The following is a 17,449-nucleotide window of genomic DNA, read 5'->3' as shown; positions in this document are numbered from 1 at the left end:
TAATAAACAGATGGAGCCAATGGGTGCACTACAGCCAGGTCTGCCTAATCCAGCAATGTTACCTGAAGGATGGCCTCTATTGATAATAGATCTCAAAGATTGCTTTTTTACAATAGCTTTGCATGACAGGGATACAAAGCGCTTTGCATTTACTTTGCCAGCTCTGAACAGAGAAGGTCCAGATCAAAGATTTGAATGGACGGTTTTGCCTCAGGGTATGCGTAACAGCCCTACTTTATGTCAACTTTACGTAGATTCTGCATTACAACCATTGAGGCAACAGTGGCCACAAGCTATTATTTATCACTATATGGATGATATTTTGATTGCTCAACCTAAATCATTTACGAGTCAACAGGTTAAGCATGTACAAAATTTGCTGGAACGTTTTAAGCTTGTTGTGGCCCCAGAGAAAATACAGTTAACTCCTCCTTGGAAATACCTGGGATGGACATTGTCTCAAAGCTTGGTAACGCCTCAAAAATTACAACTGAAAACACATATTGTTACTTTAAATGATGCTCAGAAATTACTAGGTGATTTACAATGGCTTAAACCTATAGTGGGCCTTCCAAATGAACTGTTGGATTCTCTTAGACCCTTATTGAAGGGCACAGACCCAACAACACCAGTGACCCTTAATCCTCAGCAGAAAAGAACTCTTCAGCAAATTACAGACTGTGTGGTTCAGGGTCGTGTACATCGACGAATACTGGGAATCCCGCTTAATCTCACTATATGGTGTGGTGAAAAACATTTGCTGGGGGCTTTAACCCAACTAGAAACAAAAACGGGGGAGATCAGGGTGTTAGAATGGCTAAAAACCCCTCCACTTCAGCAAACAAAGACTTTAATTCAAAAAATTGAACTGTTAGCAGCTTTGGTAAAACGGGGTCATGAGAGAATTTTGCAGGTTGATGGGCGAGAGCCTGAACTAATACAGATTCCTATGAAAAAGGACTCTTTACAATGGTATTTGGCCAATAGTGAAGAACTGCAGGAAGCTCTGCTAGGAGTAGGAGGTGCTGTCATAACTGAAAGTATTAAAAATCCTCCATTACAGTGGATTGGAAAATTGAGTTGGATGGTACGGCCACAGCGAGAAAAGGAACCGAATCCTGGTGCAATAATGGCATACACAGATTCAGGGAAGAGGTCAAGAACAGCAGCAATTACATGGCAGGAGCAGGGAGTCTGGAATCATGAAATCCTTACTGCAAATGACCCTTCAGACCTTGGAGTTAGCAGCTGTGGTTTGGGCTCTAACAGTCCCAAAGGGGCCTTTGAATATTGTTACAGACTCCTTGTATGTAGTTGGTGTTGTAGAAAGAATAGAGGATGCCTCTATCAAGGAAGTACGGAATCAGAGACTATTTGAACTGTTCATACAAATTCAAAAAGCAGTAAAAATCCGAAAACATCCTTATGCTATCATCTATATAAGAAGTCACAAATGGAAAATTGGCTTAGGAGAGGGTCATGCTCGGGCAGATAAGCTCATCACAGTGACTCAAATTTCTCCTTTATCAGGGGAAAAACTCACTAGGGAGGCACATTCTATGTTTCATCAGAATGCAAAAGGGTTACAACGGGAGTTTGGAATATCCCATGCAGATGCCACTGCTATAGTGAGAGCTTGTCCCATCTGTAGTCATCATAATGGGGGTCATGACATGGGATGGGGAGTTAACCCACGAGGTCTTTCATCTAATGAACTCTGGCAGATGGATGTTACTCATGTAAATAGTTTTGGTCGCTAGAAATATGTTCATGTTACTATAGATACATATAGTAAATACATCTGGGCAACAGCTCAAGCTGGAGAAAAAGCATTACATGTTATAAGTCATTTGTGTAGTTGTTTTGCAGTAATGGGAGTGCCAAAGCAGATCAAGACAGACAATGGTCCTGCATACATTGGTGGCAGGGTGAATAGATTTTTAAAATCATGGGGAATTAAGCACATTACAGGAATAGCACACTCTCCCACTGGACAAGCAATTGTAGAAAGGGCAAATGGAACTTTGAAGAGCTATCTGGAAAAACATAGAGAGATTGGAGATGTTCAGGAAAGGTTAATGAAAGTGCTCTTTGTTCTTAATCATTTGTGTGTATTTGGGGATTCAGAGGCACCACCTGCAATGGTACATTATGGACAGAAAGAAATGAGCAAAAAGGGCAAAGAAGTATGGGTCAGGTATAGGGACCCTAAAACAGGTATTTGGCAGAACCCAGCAAAGGTCCTATATTGGGGAAGGGGATATCTTTGTGTTTCCACCCCTACAGGTTCACTCTGGGTGCCAGCAAAGTGGACCAAACCAGCTCTGGATGAGTCGTCTCTTAGCTCGCCTGACGGATCAAGACCAGAGGAGAATTAAAGAGAAGCTGATTCGCACAGTGGGACCTATTCTTCAAGAGATAAGAGGACTTTCCCCAGTGATTGATCAACTTTTGCCTTCAGAGTTAACTTTTACGGCAATTGTTACAGCTATTGAGGCTTTACAGACTGTTCATATTCCAGGACCAAAGAATCCTGAGTGTCTTAGTTGTGGGAATTTTAATTGTAACAGTTGGATTGCTTTTGTTTTTGGGGGTTGTGGAAAAACATACTGGGAAAATCAAGTATTTTTAAAACGACATTTTTGGTGTAAACATTGTGACTTTCAAAAACGAGGAGATTCTTGGCAGAGAGATTTAATACGAGACACAGGCTTAGGAGTTGCTATAGCTTTACAGTTATTTGAAGCACCAGAACAAAAGATATTAGCTTTTTATAGGTGGGAAGCAGAACACGCTTGTGATAGATTAATTAAGCAAGCAAATTCAAAAGTTTTATCAACAAGGTGTCAAAAGCAAGTGAAGGTATCTATAAGATCTTATTTAGGAAAACCAGTAGTAGGAAATCCAGACATAGAATTAGATAAGCTTATTAAATATGTGCAGACATTAAAATTAAAATGCAAGCAGAAGAAATCATGAGAGCGATAAGGTGGATAATCTATCTTGTTCTTTTGACTAATCTTTGTCATGGACTAATACAATTTAATCAGCCCAGAGAAAATATTTGAGTAACCTTGGCTAACATGACTAATCAAAGTTCGCTATGCCTTAGCTTGGGAGGAGTGACAAATCCATTTCGTATCTGCCTAACAGGTGTTCCTGTCTGGAGACCAGAAGAATTTTGTGGATTAATAAAAAATCAGACGCTTTGCAAGAATTTTGCAAAGGTGAAAGGGCCAGACAAGAATATTGATTACACAGAAGATCAACGAGATGGCTATAGGCAATGTTTGTTGGTACTGTCACTTAAAGAAACATTGCAATCTCCACCAGAGGAATTAGATCTCTTTGGAAGTGCTAATGCTAGTTTAGGGAATGTTTCAACAGGAGGATGGTTTAGCTTTGTTCCATTGAATTTGCAGAGTGTAAATAACCCAAGAGACAAATGGGCTTCTCTGGACTCTTCATTGGACTCAGGTAGGGTAGCATCGCAGTTATATTCTAACTGTGATGGTTCCAAGATAAACAAACCCTTAAGGTTGCCAAAGGGTGTATTTTTGATCTGTGGAGATAGAGCTTGGAATGGAATACCGGTAAAACCACAAGGGGGACCCTGTTACCTAGGAAAACTAGCGCTGTTCCATCCTAATATATCATTGCTAATGCAATGGGACAGGCTAGGGAAGACAAGGAAGAGGCGTGATGTGCATGACTTAGAATGTGATCAGGTTGGACAACCTCAATTTTGGAGTACTTTGAAACAGGTAATAGTAGCAACCCTGTTACCAGGAGGAGCTGCTAGAAAGGCTATGATGTTAGCTGAATAATTGGGATGCTGGACTAAAGATGAACTTAACAAAACATCAGAGGTTTTAGCTATGCTTGCTATGGATGCACAAAGTGTAAATCATGCCGTACTACAGAACAGAGCAGCCATTGATTTTTTGTTGTTAGCCCAGGGACATGGATGTGAGGAATTTGAAGGAATGTGTTGTATGAATCTCTCTGATCATTCTGTATCAATATATGCTAAGATTAAAGAACTACAACAGGGCCTTCATCAATTAAAAGAAGAAGATGGGCTGGGGATAGAAGAATGGCTTAAAAGTTTAGGGATAGGTCCTTGGCTAAGAACTTTTATCATGTATGCAGTAGGAATAATGATTGTTGTTTTCCTACTCTTGCTGATCTTGCCCTGTCTGTTTAACTGTCTTCAGAAGCTGGTAGAACGCATGGTTCAAAAGATGTGGACAACTAACTTAATGGTCCAAAACAAAAACGGGGGAAATATGGAGAGTTTTGTGGATGAATGGCTTTGTGAGAAAGGACATGACTACGTGCAGTTAGTGAAGCAGTAGCTGAAAATTGCACAGTGCAGCAATAGCAGATGTAGCAATAATATCTTATGTCCTTGGGTAAGCTGGTTCCCAACAGTAGAATAGTCAGCAAAAAGATAAATGTAAGGGAAAACAAAGCAAGCTTAGAAAGCTCCAAAGGCGGGATTGACCTGTTTTTCGTACACCAATTATGAGCCTAAATTTTGCAATATGCATGAGCTTCATTATAACGGGTATAACTGTACATGTGTGCTTGAAATAAACTGAGACTTGTTGACATTATAGAATGGACTTGTCTCCCGTCATTTTTTCCACACCTCTCCTGATGGACACAGGGGCCTCTCCATCCACTCTGAATCTTACACCTAAGGGGGGAAAATTGTAAAGGAATGTTTTCATTATTAAGGGAATAAATGGGAAAGTTGAGCTGGTATCACTTGTTCAATCACTGTTAGGAGCTGTGGGGGGTAGGTTTGAAATAAACTAATTTCTTTTTCTTCCTACTCTGATTGTAATTGACTAGGAAGGAATTTCATGGTGGCATTTTAATATTGTAAAAGGTGACACAGAGTCTATTGCTGCTGTACCTTTGGGTCAAATGTCTGGCAAGGCCTGTGCTGAAGGGAACCCAGAGGTGTGGGCAGCCCCAGGGGGAGAATTTGATGGGGAGCCTCTCCAAATTAGTTTGAAGCAACCAGTACAAGTGGTGTCTAAAAGCAACACCCTGTTCCAGGGGAGGGAAGGAAGGGCTCACAGCCTGGTATGGAGTCCCTGCTAAAGGCAGGGCTTTTGGAGCCAGGGATGTCTCCCTACAGCACTCCTATCCTGCCAGTCAGGGAATCAGATGTCTCCAATGAGGAGGACAAGAACAAGTGGTAGACAAAGCCCCAGTGAAATGGCTGAATTTCCTGGCTAAAAATATCTTTTGAGTATTGGGGAAAAAAAAAACAAAAACAAACGGCAAATGGTGGAGAAAAAGGTTAAATATTTGGGAAATACTGGGACTGAAGATTCCTGGTGAATTGACCCAGAGAGGCACTGGGCAATCTCAGAAGTAACATTTCCCTGGACCAAAAAGGAGCTGAGACAATTTTGAGGATAAATAGGGAATTACACAGCCTGGATTGAGGATTCTCTGTTCCAGCCAGAACACTGTAGGACTTTTTAACCTCAGACAGCCTCCATGCTGTGGTATGGACAGGAGAAAGAGAGCAAAACTTGAGAAAATGAACAACCAAAAATATTGATGCCTCAGCTGTGGCGCTTCCAGACTCAGAAAAGAAATTGGAATTGTAGGGGAATGTTAAACAGGGCCATGCCAAAGGAATTCTTGGGCCAAAATGTTTCACCCAGTGGCCACAGTGGCCTCATTGTCTGCAGAATTGTGCAGCCACAGCTTCAACGGGAACTGAGGCCCAAAACCTGATGACAACAGGATCTCCAACTGTTCCAGTCTGCCATCAAGTTCAAGCTTTGATAAGCAAAAGAGCCTCGCAATGGATGAGCAGTGCTCGGTTATTACAGTGTGAAACTTGTTCAGTGGCACAGGAGGATTCAGAACTGAGGACAGGGGAAGGGTTTAACCCAGCCTCCTGTTTGAACAGCCCACAGAGGGGCTGGGAAGAAACCCAGCACTGCATTCAAGGGACACAGCTCCAGACCCAGCCTGGGGGAGATTCAGGAGACATTGCCTGGCCTCAGGCAGAAAATGTCTTTGTGGATGGCTCTTCAAGGGCAGCAGAAGGGAAAAGAGTTCCAAGACACGCTGTTATTGAGGAAAGGGAATCAGACAAAGCGCAGGTTACCCCCATGGTCAGCTCAACCAGCACAGCTGTGTGTGCTTGTAAGAGCCTGGCACTGAAATGCCCTGAGCAGGAAGGCTTCAATATCTTCTGGTGACACCATCTCACATAACAGAGGGGCAAAAGCAATTCTGATTGCTCAGCAACCACTGGATCACTTACTAAGGCATTTCTAAAATACATAATTCCAATAAAAGGGATTGTGGAAGCCATAGACTCAGAGAGCAGAACTCATTTTGCAGGAGAGTTCCTCTAGGGGGTTATGGCAGCTTTAGGAATACAAATGGGACCTCCATAATCCCTGGCACCCCCAGAGCTCAGGCTGGGTACAAAGAATGAATGGGGATAAAAAGAAACACCTTTAGAAGCTGGGGATTAGATAGTAATAGTTTCAGCAAGTTTTAGAATGGATTTTCTCAATGAAGATGGAGTCTCCAGCACCCTAACTTTTGGCTATTTATGGAGAAGGCACTGCACATAACAGCTGAGGCTTCCAAAGTGGCTCAAAGTGCAGATGTCTGTTTAGAATGGTGAAGGACATAGGTACGATTCACTAGTAACTTTCAAATACCTGCTCTAAAGCTGGAGTTACTCAAAGAAGAGAGAACTACTTCAACACTTGTAAAGAAGCACCATTTTTTCCAAATCTAATTTTCACATGTAGCTGAATTTTTCAAGAATTGTGGTTTTTATCATACTATGAGTGCAAAACAATCTATTAGAAGTGTTTAAAAACAGATTATTAACAGGAAAAAGTGATCAAAAGATCTATTTCCTCTTGTATTAACAATTGAAATATGACTGAAGAAGGGATCAACTCTGCAGTCCCCTGAACCAAACTCACAACTTCTTTAACAGCATGCTCAAAGTTTTCTATACTTCAAGCTTTTCTAGAAAATTCACTTTCTTAATTTCTGCTGTTTCTGTAGCCCCAGACCCTGTACAGTTTATACCAGCTGCATTCTACAGAAGGGATACCCAACTGAGGATACAAATTGCCTGCTGAATGGCCTTCTCTGACTCCATGCTGTTACTTTTGACCTCAGATGGCACAGAAAATGCTCTCCAGTTGACTTGCTTCCAAATGCCAAAAAACCCCAACCCCCAAACTTTTAAACATAAAACAGAAGGAAAGCTTAATTATTTGAGTTAAAATAGCACTGCAAAACAGTTATTCACAAATATAGGAATAAAAGTGTTATAAAAGATGTGCCTCCTGATACATAAAGATATCCTGAAGAATGATTTTGTATTGTTTATATACATTCAAAATTAGTTTTCATCTTTTTTACTGAAAACTGCGTTTTCATAGACAAACAGAATTTTTTCCTATAACTGGATATCTGCCTGGCAGACATAAATATTTCTGTCAAATTCACCATTCCACCATGGATATCAGAAGACATCTTGGAGTGACAGGGACAGGGTTTTGCTTCCTTTATTAATGTTTCCATTCTTTGGTTCTCACGTGACCTGTGTCATTTCTGTATTTAAATTCAGAAGCTCTTGCCAGAATACTCTTTCAACTTTGTTTGTAGTCGCAATGCAAGAGGTCTGCAACTCTTGCTTTAATTTGGGACAGGACTTATTTCTTCTTGTAATTGAAGACTAATGACAGACATCACCTTCCTCATTTCTCCTGAAGTAATGCCTCAATTCTCTGTCTGGGTTAGCTGGCTAAATTATTTCCTTTCTAAATAGTCAGGTTCTGCTGTGTATAGAGAACTGTGACTTTCAGTGCTTAATATAAGCAAGCACTGAGAGGAGGGATGTACTGAGAAGACGATTTTCTGCGAGATACATATAATACCCTTTCTGCTCCATGTGTTCCTGCTGCAGCCTCAGTTGTAGCTGCAGGTCCAGATTTTGATAAGGATTTAAAAAATGTTGGGCACCACTTAGGATCGATTAGACTAGCAATGTCCAGAGGTTTAGAAATTGCATCCTGTAGAAAAGGAGTTTTTCCTCAAAAGCCTGTAAAATGTACAGGGTCACATAGACCAGAAACCTGATCTTTCCCTTATGTCAAAATGGCTCCTAGCTAAATTTCTGGGACCCTCTATGTTAAAATAAGAGAGGTTTGTCAAAGTAAAGCTAATAGTGGCAAAATTCCTTAGCCCAACAAATCAATTGAAATGTCAAGTGCAAATTAAGGATCAGAAAGGAGAGAAAGAAAATAAGAGGTAAAAATAGTCTAACAGAGGCTCCTGACTTAATCATATCAACAGCTGAAGTTAAAAGGTTAGCAGAGGTTGATCTGACTGTTAATGTTTTCTCATCATTTTGTTTATGAGAAAGAAGAAGGGAAGAAGCCTTCCATCCCTGGTATCAGGTTAAGTTCCTCTGCTTGAGTGGAACAACTCAGTACTCCAAATATAAAAGCTCCAAAGAAGCTCACACAAGGATGTTTGTCTCGAACTGTAATTGGAGTAGATCCATTTGTTTGTGTATTTGCCACCATGGTGGAAATCTGTGCTTCTCTATTTGTGCAACTGCAAATATTTTCTAGGAATGAACCATCTGAATTTTAATATCCCATAGATTCAGTGCAATAGAGCATATTACAATATCTTGACCTTTTCAGTGTTCCATAAATTGATTGTCTGGTTGTTCCTGTCCCCCCTCGTTTACAGGCCTGGAAACCTTAGAAGAAGAGGTAACATGGCTATCTCTGAGTCGTATCTTTTATATTTATCAGCATTTCCAGAATCACACTTCTAGTGTCTTGAAGGCTTGACAGAAGTTACATACTGTGTGCCTGAGGTGCAGTAGCATATAAAATCATGCCAGAAAAGGCAGGGATGAGTGCCACAGGCGGGCTCACAAGGTTTGCCACAGGTGGTCCTGTTGAAGGTCACATTGGTTGACCAGCATTGTTATAAAATTGTGATCTCTCCAGTGAGTTATTCTGACAGCCAGATAAACCTCCAGCTAAATAAATATCATGGGCAACCTTCAACCAACCAAATGTAACTGTTTAATTAATGTGCTTTTCCGAAGTAAATTAAAAAGCAGAGGGAAAAGGCTTCTGGTCTTTAAAGGATGCATAAAGCAGAAAATGAAAGATCTGAATATGAAAGGGAGAGAATCCTCTTAAAGCTGAGGATACAGTGGTAAGAAAAATTATTATTCATTTGCAGACATCACCTCAAACTGATGGACTAGTGAAAAGAAGATACAAATTTTAATAACAGCAAATGTTGGAGTAAGATGCAGAGAAAGAGCAATTGCCACTTTTTCATTACTTGTCTTCCATCAAAGAAGGGAGAGGGGAAATTCACATTTGGTAGCATTTATTACAATTATTATGCCCTCAAAAAAAAGTAAAAAAAAAAAAAAAGCCGCCAACCCCAAAATTATAGAACAAAACAGAAATGCTCTGAGGTGGCTCAAATTCTTCCTCTGAGACTAAACGCAGATATTTTTTCTCAAGATGCTTTTTCACTTCCAGATGTGCCTTCAGGTCCAACATGTGCCTTGAGGTAAATTCCTCTGCCTAGTGAGTGTGCAGCTGAAGAGGCTATTACTGTTTTGGTAGCTTCCTACAAGCATAGCTCAAGCCATCTCATCTGCCCCTTCCAGCAGCAGCAGAAAGAGGTGTTGAGGTGTTTTGTCTCAAGCGCTGAACAGAACAGGATGCAGATGACATGCATCACCTTTTGAAGTCTCACATCCAGTCTGGGGTAGGGGGAGTGCTGTGTGGCTGTGAGACAAACTACATAAGAGAGCCTGAAACGCAAAAAAAGACTTCAGTTCCTTTCTTCTCTGCATCGGGGCCATGATGAGTTCCATGACCGGGCTGGGACGGCGGGCGGGGCTGGCCTGTGATGCGCTCTGGGCTCTGTGACAGCACAGGGGCCGTGTCACAATGGGGGCAACTATAAAAGGCCCCAGGCCGGTGCCGCTGCCCCAGTAGAGCCTCGGCAAGCGGTGAGTACACAGCAGAGGGGAGAGGGGGCTGGAGGAGGGCTGGGACAGGAGCGCCGGTCCCCGGGGCTGCCCCGTCTCCAGGGCCCAGCGCCGGGCGCAGCGCCTTGCTGGGGGCGCGGGGCGCGCGGGGCAGCGGTGCAGCCTTGCCAGCTGCCAGGGGCCCTTTCCTTCCTGCCACCACATCCCTGCTGCTCCTGCCCCTCACTGTCTCTATTCCGGCCCCACTGAACCCCTCCTGTGTGTCCTCCTGCAGACCATGGCTTTACTATCACTGCTGTTTGTGCTTGTGCAAAGCCTGATCCAGTACCCCCAGCCAGCTGGGGATGGGCTGGATGAGGCCACGCACCAGAGAATGCGGGAGCGTCAGGAGCTGCTGGACCGTGAGATGGCCCGGCTGATGCAGGAGCTGGAGCAGGGGCCCCTGCAGCAGCAGGATGAGGGCTGGGGAGCCATGCTCTTTGGTGCCCTGCAGCAGTGGCCATTCTGGGTTCTTGCTGGCATCCTGCTCTTCTTGGGCCTGTGGCTGGGCTGCAGGAGAAGGAGCTGTGAGGCGAGCAGCAGCAGCAAGGACCAGAGCTCCTGCAAGACCTTGGGAGATGAGAGAATAACTGAACAGGAAGAAGACACCGCTGATCCAGAGGAAGGTGAAGAAGACAGAGATATGACTCTGGAGGCAGAAAACAGCGGCACTGAAGATGACAGAGAGGGCAGTCCTGTGGCTGCAGATGATGGCAACAAGGATGATGCCACTGAAGACAATTATGATGTGAAGATGAAGGAGGACAGCGATGTCAACAGTGGCAGTTATGATGTGAAGGAAGACAGCAATGTCGACAATGGCTATCACTTAAAGAAAGAAGGACAGAGTGATGGGGATATGCCAGGAGACACTACCACTGAAGGAAATGAAGAAGAACCTGGCAATGTTGCTGGAAATAAAGAAGATCTAGAGAAGCAAATGAAGAAAAAACCAAGGATGTACAGGTGGACCAAGACAAGGACACTGGAAAGGAAGAAGGAGAAGGAAATGAAGAAAAAAACAATAGTGTTACTATAAAGGCAGGCAAAAACACTGATGTAAATGAAGGTGAAGACAATGTAGATGGAACAGAAGAATACATGGATGTGAAGGTGCAGGAAAGCAGACGTGCCAATGACCAAAGAAGTAAAGACTGGACTGGGCAGGAAGATAGCAATCAATGTGGGAATGAAATTGCCCATAGTGGTTTTCCTGCACCTGAGGAAGTAAATAAGGATGTGATAGCAGAAGATGGCAATGATAGAAACAAGGATGAATAACAGGCTGATGTGAATGTGGAGGGAAACAAGAATAATGATAGACAAGAAGAGGAACAAGGTAATGTGGCTGCCAGTGAAAAAGGTGGCAGTGATGGTGGCAGGGAAGAAAATGCCAGTGGTGCAATTGAAAACAGAGAAGACACCCAAGATGCTGGGAATGAGAAGGACATCCTTTTAGTGGATGGTATAGAGTGGCCTGTGGAGGACCTGGAGAGAGGCTGCTCAGTGACAGCTGAGCTGATGGAGAGCTTCACGTGTGTCTTTGTGTACAGCGTGAGCAATAGCTTTGATCCGGTGCCTCAAGCAGCCATCGGGGTGGGCAGTGCCTTTGAGGGCTGGAGCCCCCATGAGTGGGATGGGGTGTACCATGTGCTGGTCCCACTGAATCCCACCAGGGCACACCTTCCACCTAGAGCCAAGCAGTGCAGGGCAGACGGCAGCAAGGACCTTCAGCGTCCGTGTGGAGCTGGTGTGCACGCGTGAGAGCAAGCAGCTGGGCGAGAAGCTGTTGTGCCTCCTGCACCACTCGCAGGAGGAGCTGCGGCGGAAGCAGCAGCGCAGCCTCCTGGAGACACTCTGCATCGGCTCCTACCTGGATGTGGAGAAAACCTCCCGCTGGTTCTTCCAGATGGTGAGATGCTCGTGGCTGCATGTGCCTCAGTCATACTCATGGCACTTGGTGTTTCAGCCCTGCAGCCGGTCCTGCCAATTCCAGCTGAGCAGAGGCAAGAGGACCCTGTCGGTGGAGATGCTTTTTTGGGTGTGCCAAGGGGACTATGACATCTTTGTGGTCAACCAGCCCTTAGAGGCCCAGAAAGGCAACTCCGGTAACCTTGTGAGCAGTCAGCCCGCCAAGGCCAACATCCTCACAAGAACAGCATGGCCTGAGACATTCGCTGTGGCGGAGGCAAAATTCTTCCAGCACATTGCCAGGCAGATACCATGTAAGAGGTTGCACCTGAAATACCTGCAGCTCTTCACCTGCATGCTGAGCGGCACAGGTTTTTCCAACTCTAACTGGAAGACTCTGGTCATGCATGTGTTAAACATCTTACCGCCGGTCTACTGGCGCAGGAAGGAATTTCCACTGCGGCTGTGGGACATCATGGCATACATACAGCTCTGCCTGAAATGGAAACGCCTGGACCATTTTGTTCTAGGCAACGAGAAGCTTCCTGCAGAGATCAGCTTGCCGCCAGCAATGCAAAAGGTTGAGCCACTCAACCTCTTTGAGTACCTGGCCCGAGATCCAGATGCCCACAGAAAGGCAATGGAGGCTTATGCTCAGCTGCACTTTCGCCTCTGGATGATGCTCTCCAACACTGAGAAGAATTCCCTGCACAAAGCTCTGATGGAGAAGTTCGCAGCTGATTGCTGTGACGTCGACTCTTTGTGATTGTTGTATTTGTCCGTGGCAATCCTGAAGCTGCTTTCCTGCTCCTGTGAAAGGAAGATGGTGCAGCACATGGTTTTGTTGTGCAGACACTTCCGTGAGTGGCCTTGCCCTTCACCTTCCATTTGCAACAGTGCTGTTGCCTAAGTCAAGGAGGCAGAAACGGGCTCCACCTGCACATCCTTGCAGAAGAACAACAGTGAAGCTGATGGAGGTTGCTTGGAATACCTCGAAGACAGCAACCTAGCCTATTAGGGACTTAATGTAGTTATTTAGTGAGTTGTAGTTTTAATTAGACTTGTTTCTTAGCATTCATTCCAGAGGCCCTTTAGTGTTGGCAGTATATAACTATTTTGCAAAGCTACCCTTAGTGTAGAGAAATAGAGTTTAGACTAGATTAGTTTAAACCCTTAGTTTAGAGAATTACCCTTAGTTTAGAGAATTCCCCTAGTTGCTTGTCTGCTTTTAAATAATACTTGAATATCTATGTTTGAGAAACTAATAAAAGAAGTTAAGTTTTTCAAATTGCCTGAAATGCGTCATTCTTTGTACGTAACCCTCTATATCTTTGAGAATGTCCTTCCTATACCTCTATCTGAAATAGACTCTTTGCAAACAGAGATGTTGGATATATTAAGTATGCTGTCTCTTGAGCATTTCCATAGAAATGCTTGAAGTTTGAAGTGAAAATGACCTGAAATGCCTGAAATTTTGCAGCAGAGTACTCTTGAATTTTTTTAGCAATCTTTGGAAAGATTGCTGAAGTTTTCTTTACACAGTCACTTTTACAACTCCTAGGGAACAATTTAGTCCTAAAAGATTGAGCTACCCTTCAGTAATAGCTGCCCTTCAGCAATATCTACATATATATGTGTGAAGAAATAATAAAAGAAGAAAAATTTCTCAAATTGCCTGAAATCTGTCCTTCTTTTTATTTGACCCACCATTTATAGCAGAAAACAAAACAGGTCCTGATAGAGGCAGCTAATTAAAGGAAGAAGAAGAAGCTTCAACTTCTGAGTAAAAAAACTACAAATGAACACAGTGATAGTTACAGCATGGTCACACTGTCTAGGTGTGCTCTAACCCTTGAGCTGTAGTGCAGCAAATTTGAGTAAAGTAGCAGTGTCTTCCGAAAAACAATCTATTTTCCCTCCATATCCAAACTAAAGCTGTCAATGTACCTGCCATTAAAGCAGTTAGTCACTTACATGGCGCTGCAGGGTAAAACATTGCTTGATCTGCTCAAGTCCCCCAACTTTTTCTGTGGCATTTAAATCCTGAGAAGATATAAATAACCTATCTTTATCAATTTGGCTGATATTTAGCTTTGAGCAGCATACTAATTCATAGTAAGGAGCAAAGTGCAAGAAAAAACAATACAAACAGTAGAAATGAAAATAATATGCAGGAAAAGAAAGGCCAGTCATGAAGCAGGTGAGAGCAGCCACCCCACAGTTTCCTAAAGCCCACAAAGATTTGCTCTAGGTGGCCAATCAAGCTTTTTGGTTCTTTGGCATATCTCAATTCTTCCTTGCTTCAGGTACTCTGTACTTCTCACCTCCTTCCACCAAGGCAGAAATAGGCTGTAATAAGTACTGCAACCCAAATCCTCTCAGTCCCCAAGTATTAGTGAATTACTATCCAAAATAAAAAGGCTGCTTTAACCCCCAGCTTGCTCAATGACAGTGCCTTCAGTCTAAGGAGCAAGGTACACTCAGGAGGATTCACAGCAATGACACAAGGTTCAAATGTCGTCATGGGCAGTCAATCTTCGCTTTGTGCTCTGTGAAGCATGGCCAGTGGGCAGCGATTTAGTCTCTTCAGTCACCCCTGGTTAAAAGTGCACTGGTTTCCTCTTCTTTCTTTGCCTTTCAAGGTCTTCCAAGCCAGAAGCAAGGCAGAAGCTCACAGAAATCTTGAGGTAAGAAGCAGTGTCCTTCCAAGGATTCTGACCTTGCTGTGGCTCACATACGAAGCAAATCAGCCCTGCAAAATAGGACTTCTCTGCATTTTCCATGTGGATCAGAATATTCGAAAATAACTGGAAAGCTTGCTCTTTCAGAGTCATGCAGGGCTTAGGCAATTTTTTCCATTAATGTATGTTATAAACGAGCACAATAGGCTGTCAAATCCAATTAAAAGGATTTATTAATAGCAGAAAGCGAAAGCAAACCAGCGCGCGCTGGGCGGCAGTCGTTTCAACTACCGCGCCTAGCTCTCCGTTTCCCCCCCACTTATTGGGTTGTCTCTTCCGGATGTGTGACGCTCTGGTGACGCTCCGGTGTCTCTTCTGCGCAGGCGCACCCTGTTGTTAGGTGGTCGTTCTCTGCCTCTTGGTGGCGCCAGTGGTCTTCTTTAAGGTTGTCTCTGCGACCTGGAAATTCCCTCAAAAACAAGAAATGTTATCTCTAGGCACGTTTACATGTTTTGCCAAGTCTGTAACGGAACTATCCTTGAAACATATCTATTTGCTTAGGTGTTTGGGTGCCTAGCAGCAGCTTTTTCAAAACAGTTTTAACTCCCTAAAAAGTTTGTAACGAAGTCGTCCTTGAGAGATAGTCACTGGAATGCATGAGATAGACACTGGAATGCCTGACAAGATGAGAACATGTTCAGACAAGTAAAAACTCTAATTAAAACTCTATTCTGTGAATATGAGAGACTCTATATGAACAAAAAGGCCTTATTTTCCTAACAATATCCCCCCTTTTTATTTTAACCTCCTTTTTGTTCATTAAAGCGTTCTAATTCTCTCTTGCTCAATTCCAAATACTCTTCAGTCTCTACTTCGCTAAGTGGCTCATACTTTGGCCTTACTATCATTAAATGTGCAGCTTCTAACCTATTTTTCACTAGTGTAATAAGTTTGCTAAGAATACATGGTCCAAAAGTAAGTATTAGAATTAGTAAAATTACTGGTCCTGCAAGGGTGGATAATAGAGTGGTCAGCCAGGGAGAATATGTAAACCAGGATTCATACCAACTTTGCTGGGATTCTCTTTCTCTTTTTCGTTGTTCTATTTGTTTGCGTAACTCAGCCATCGTGTCTTTTACAATACCTGTGTGATCTACATAAGCGCAACATTCTTCTTGTAAAGCAACACATAGTCCCCCTTGCTGTAAGAACAACAAATCTAATCCCCTTCGGTTTTGGAGGACTACCTCAGAAAGGGATTTTACTGATTTAACTAGTTCACTTATGGCTTTATCTATTCTACTTAGATCCTCATCTACAGATGTGCGCAGAGCTTTCATACCTTGGGTTTGACTTACCAGGGAGGCGACCCCTGTTCCGACTCCCGCTCCTCCTATGCTGAGTAAGATTGCTACCGTTAGTGCTGTAAGTGGTTCTCTCTTAACCAAGTAGTGTTCAGGGGTCTTTTGATGTTCTAACACGTATTCTTTTGGGTGGTATACGATTCTGGGGATTATTAGAACTTGAATGCAGAAGTCTGAATTATTAAAGGCTTTTACCGATAGGCAGGGTGTAACTCCAAGTTGTTGACATACCCATTTAGTATTGACTGCTGGCATAAGCCAATCAAAAGGCTTGTCTGTTCTGCTAATGCTCATTGTTGTGTTGCAGAGGTGTCGCATATCTGCAGGAACTTTTCCTACGCATCTTCCTTGCCCACTAACTTGGGACAAGGTAATGCCTGGAACATTATCTCTTTCTTTTTTCCAGAGACACTCTTTTGGATTTGTACCATTTATTTCCCTTGCCTCGGATGTAATCCCAATAGCTTCATAAAAGGGTGGATTTATCATATAGCAAAGCCAACATCCTTTAGTTAGGTTAGGATGGGTATGATTCAGAACCCCAAAAGTAGCTTGCATGATTTTCCATAAAGTTGTATACTTCTGCACTAATAACTGAGGTTCTTGATTACCTTTGTCTATAACATTATCTCTGGCTTTATTACTTTCTTTTAAGTCATTGCTTATTACTGGGTTTGGGCCTATAGGGCTAGGGTCGTGTGGCGCTACTTCTTTTTTTATTTGAATCAGATTTCCCGGATCATGTCCTTCTATCCAATGCCTAACTCCCCATGTTTTGCCTATTAACCACCCAGAATCGCTTGGTTGAGTGACATTTAGGTAAAGAAAGGTGCAGTTCCCAAGTAAGTTTTTTCCAGTCCAAGGCCACTCTCGTGGTCGTTTACATCCTACTGGTCCATGTCCTACCTTTAAATATTTGTCTAATCCCCCACCCGGAGCCCACGCTGATGCTATTGTTTCACAGCCCCAATAGGCACAGTAATAATGTTTGGGGTAATTACAGTATTGCTTCCCTGGGTTTGAAGCGGGGCACATATAGAAGCTTGTTAAGTTTAACAGTCGCCCGCATTTTAAATTCCGAGTTAAATCACAGATCCCAACTTTGAAGCTCGGTGCTCCAGGTCCCGTTATTGTTTGTAAAATATGACGGGTATCGTGATCCTCCCATCTGCTTAAGGTCCATTTAAAGGGTTCATGTGAATTAACTGTAGCACTCTGAAGGGGAAACCATACAAACATAAAAACCCATAGGATTGAGTGATACGCACTGCAGGGGAGGATGTTACTTATCATGCTCAGTTTTACATTCCCATTTTCCCCCATTCCGTTGTCACCATTCTCATACTCATGATGATTTACGTTCTCTTTCAAGGTTTGGGAGGGCCCCTCATCCCCACTATCTACCT

At 43.2% G+C, this 17,449-nt stretch overlaps 1 protein-coding gene across 1 annotated transcript; it reads left to right on the top strand.

The window, feature by feature from the left end:
* The first annotated feature begins 1,220 nt into the window (after positions 1–1,220).
* On the top strand, positions 1,221–16,402 carry LOC144248567 (uncharacterized). Its single transcript, XM_077790666.1, is given in 8 exon segments — positions 1,221–1,355; positions 2,287–2,397; positions 10,323–10,556; positions 10,686–10,948; positions 11,011–11,754; positions 11,756–12,760; positions 14,641–14,685; positions 16,351–16,402. Coding segments are annotated over 8 exon segments (2,589 nt in total).
* Positions 16,403–17,449: the final 1,047 nt, after the last annotated feature.

This window comes from Lonchura striata, unplaced genomic scaffold, assembly GCF_046129695.1.
Source record: "Lonchura striata isolate bLonStr1 unplaced genomic scaffold, bLonStr1.mat Scaffold_181, whole genome shotgun sequence".
NCBI classification, from domain to species: Eukaryota; Metazoa; Chordata; class Aves; order Passeriformes; family Estrildidae; genus Lonchura; species Lonchura striata.
The sequence above is the reverse complement of the archived record's forward strand: the minus strand, read 5'-3'. Positions and strand labels throughout refer to the sequence as shown.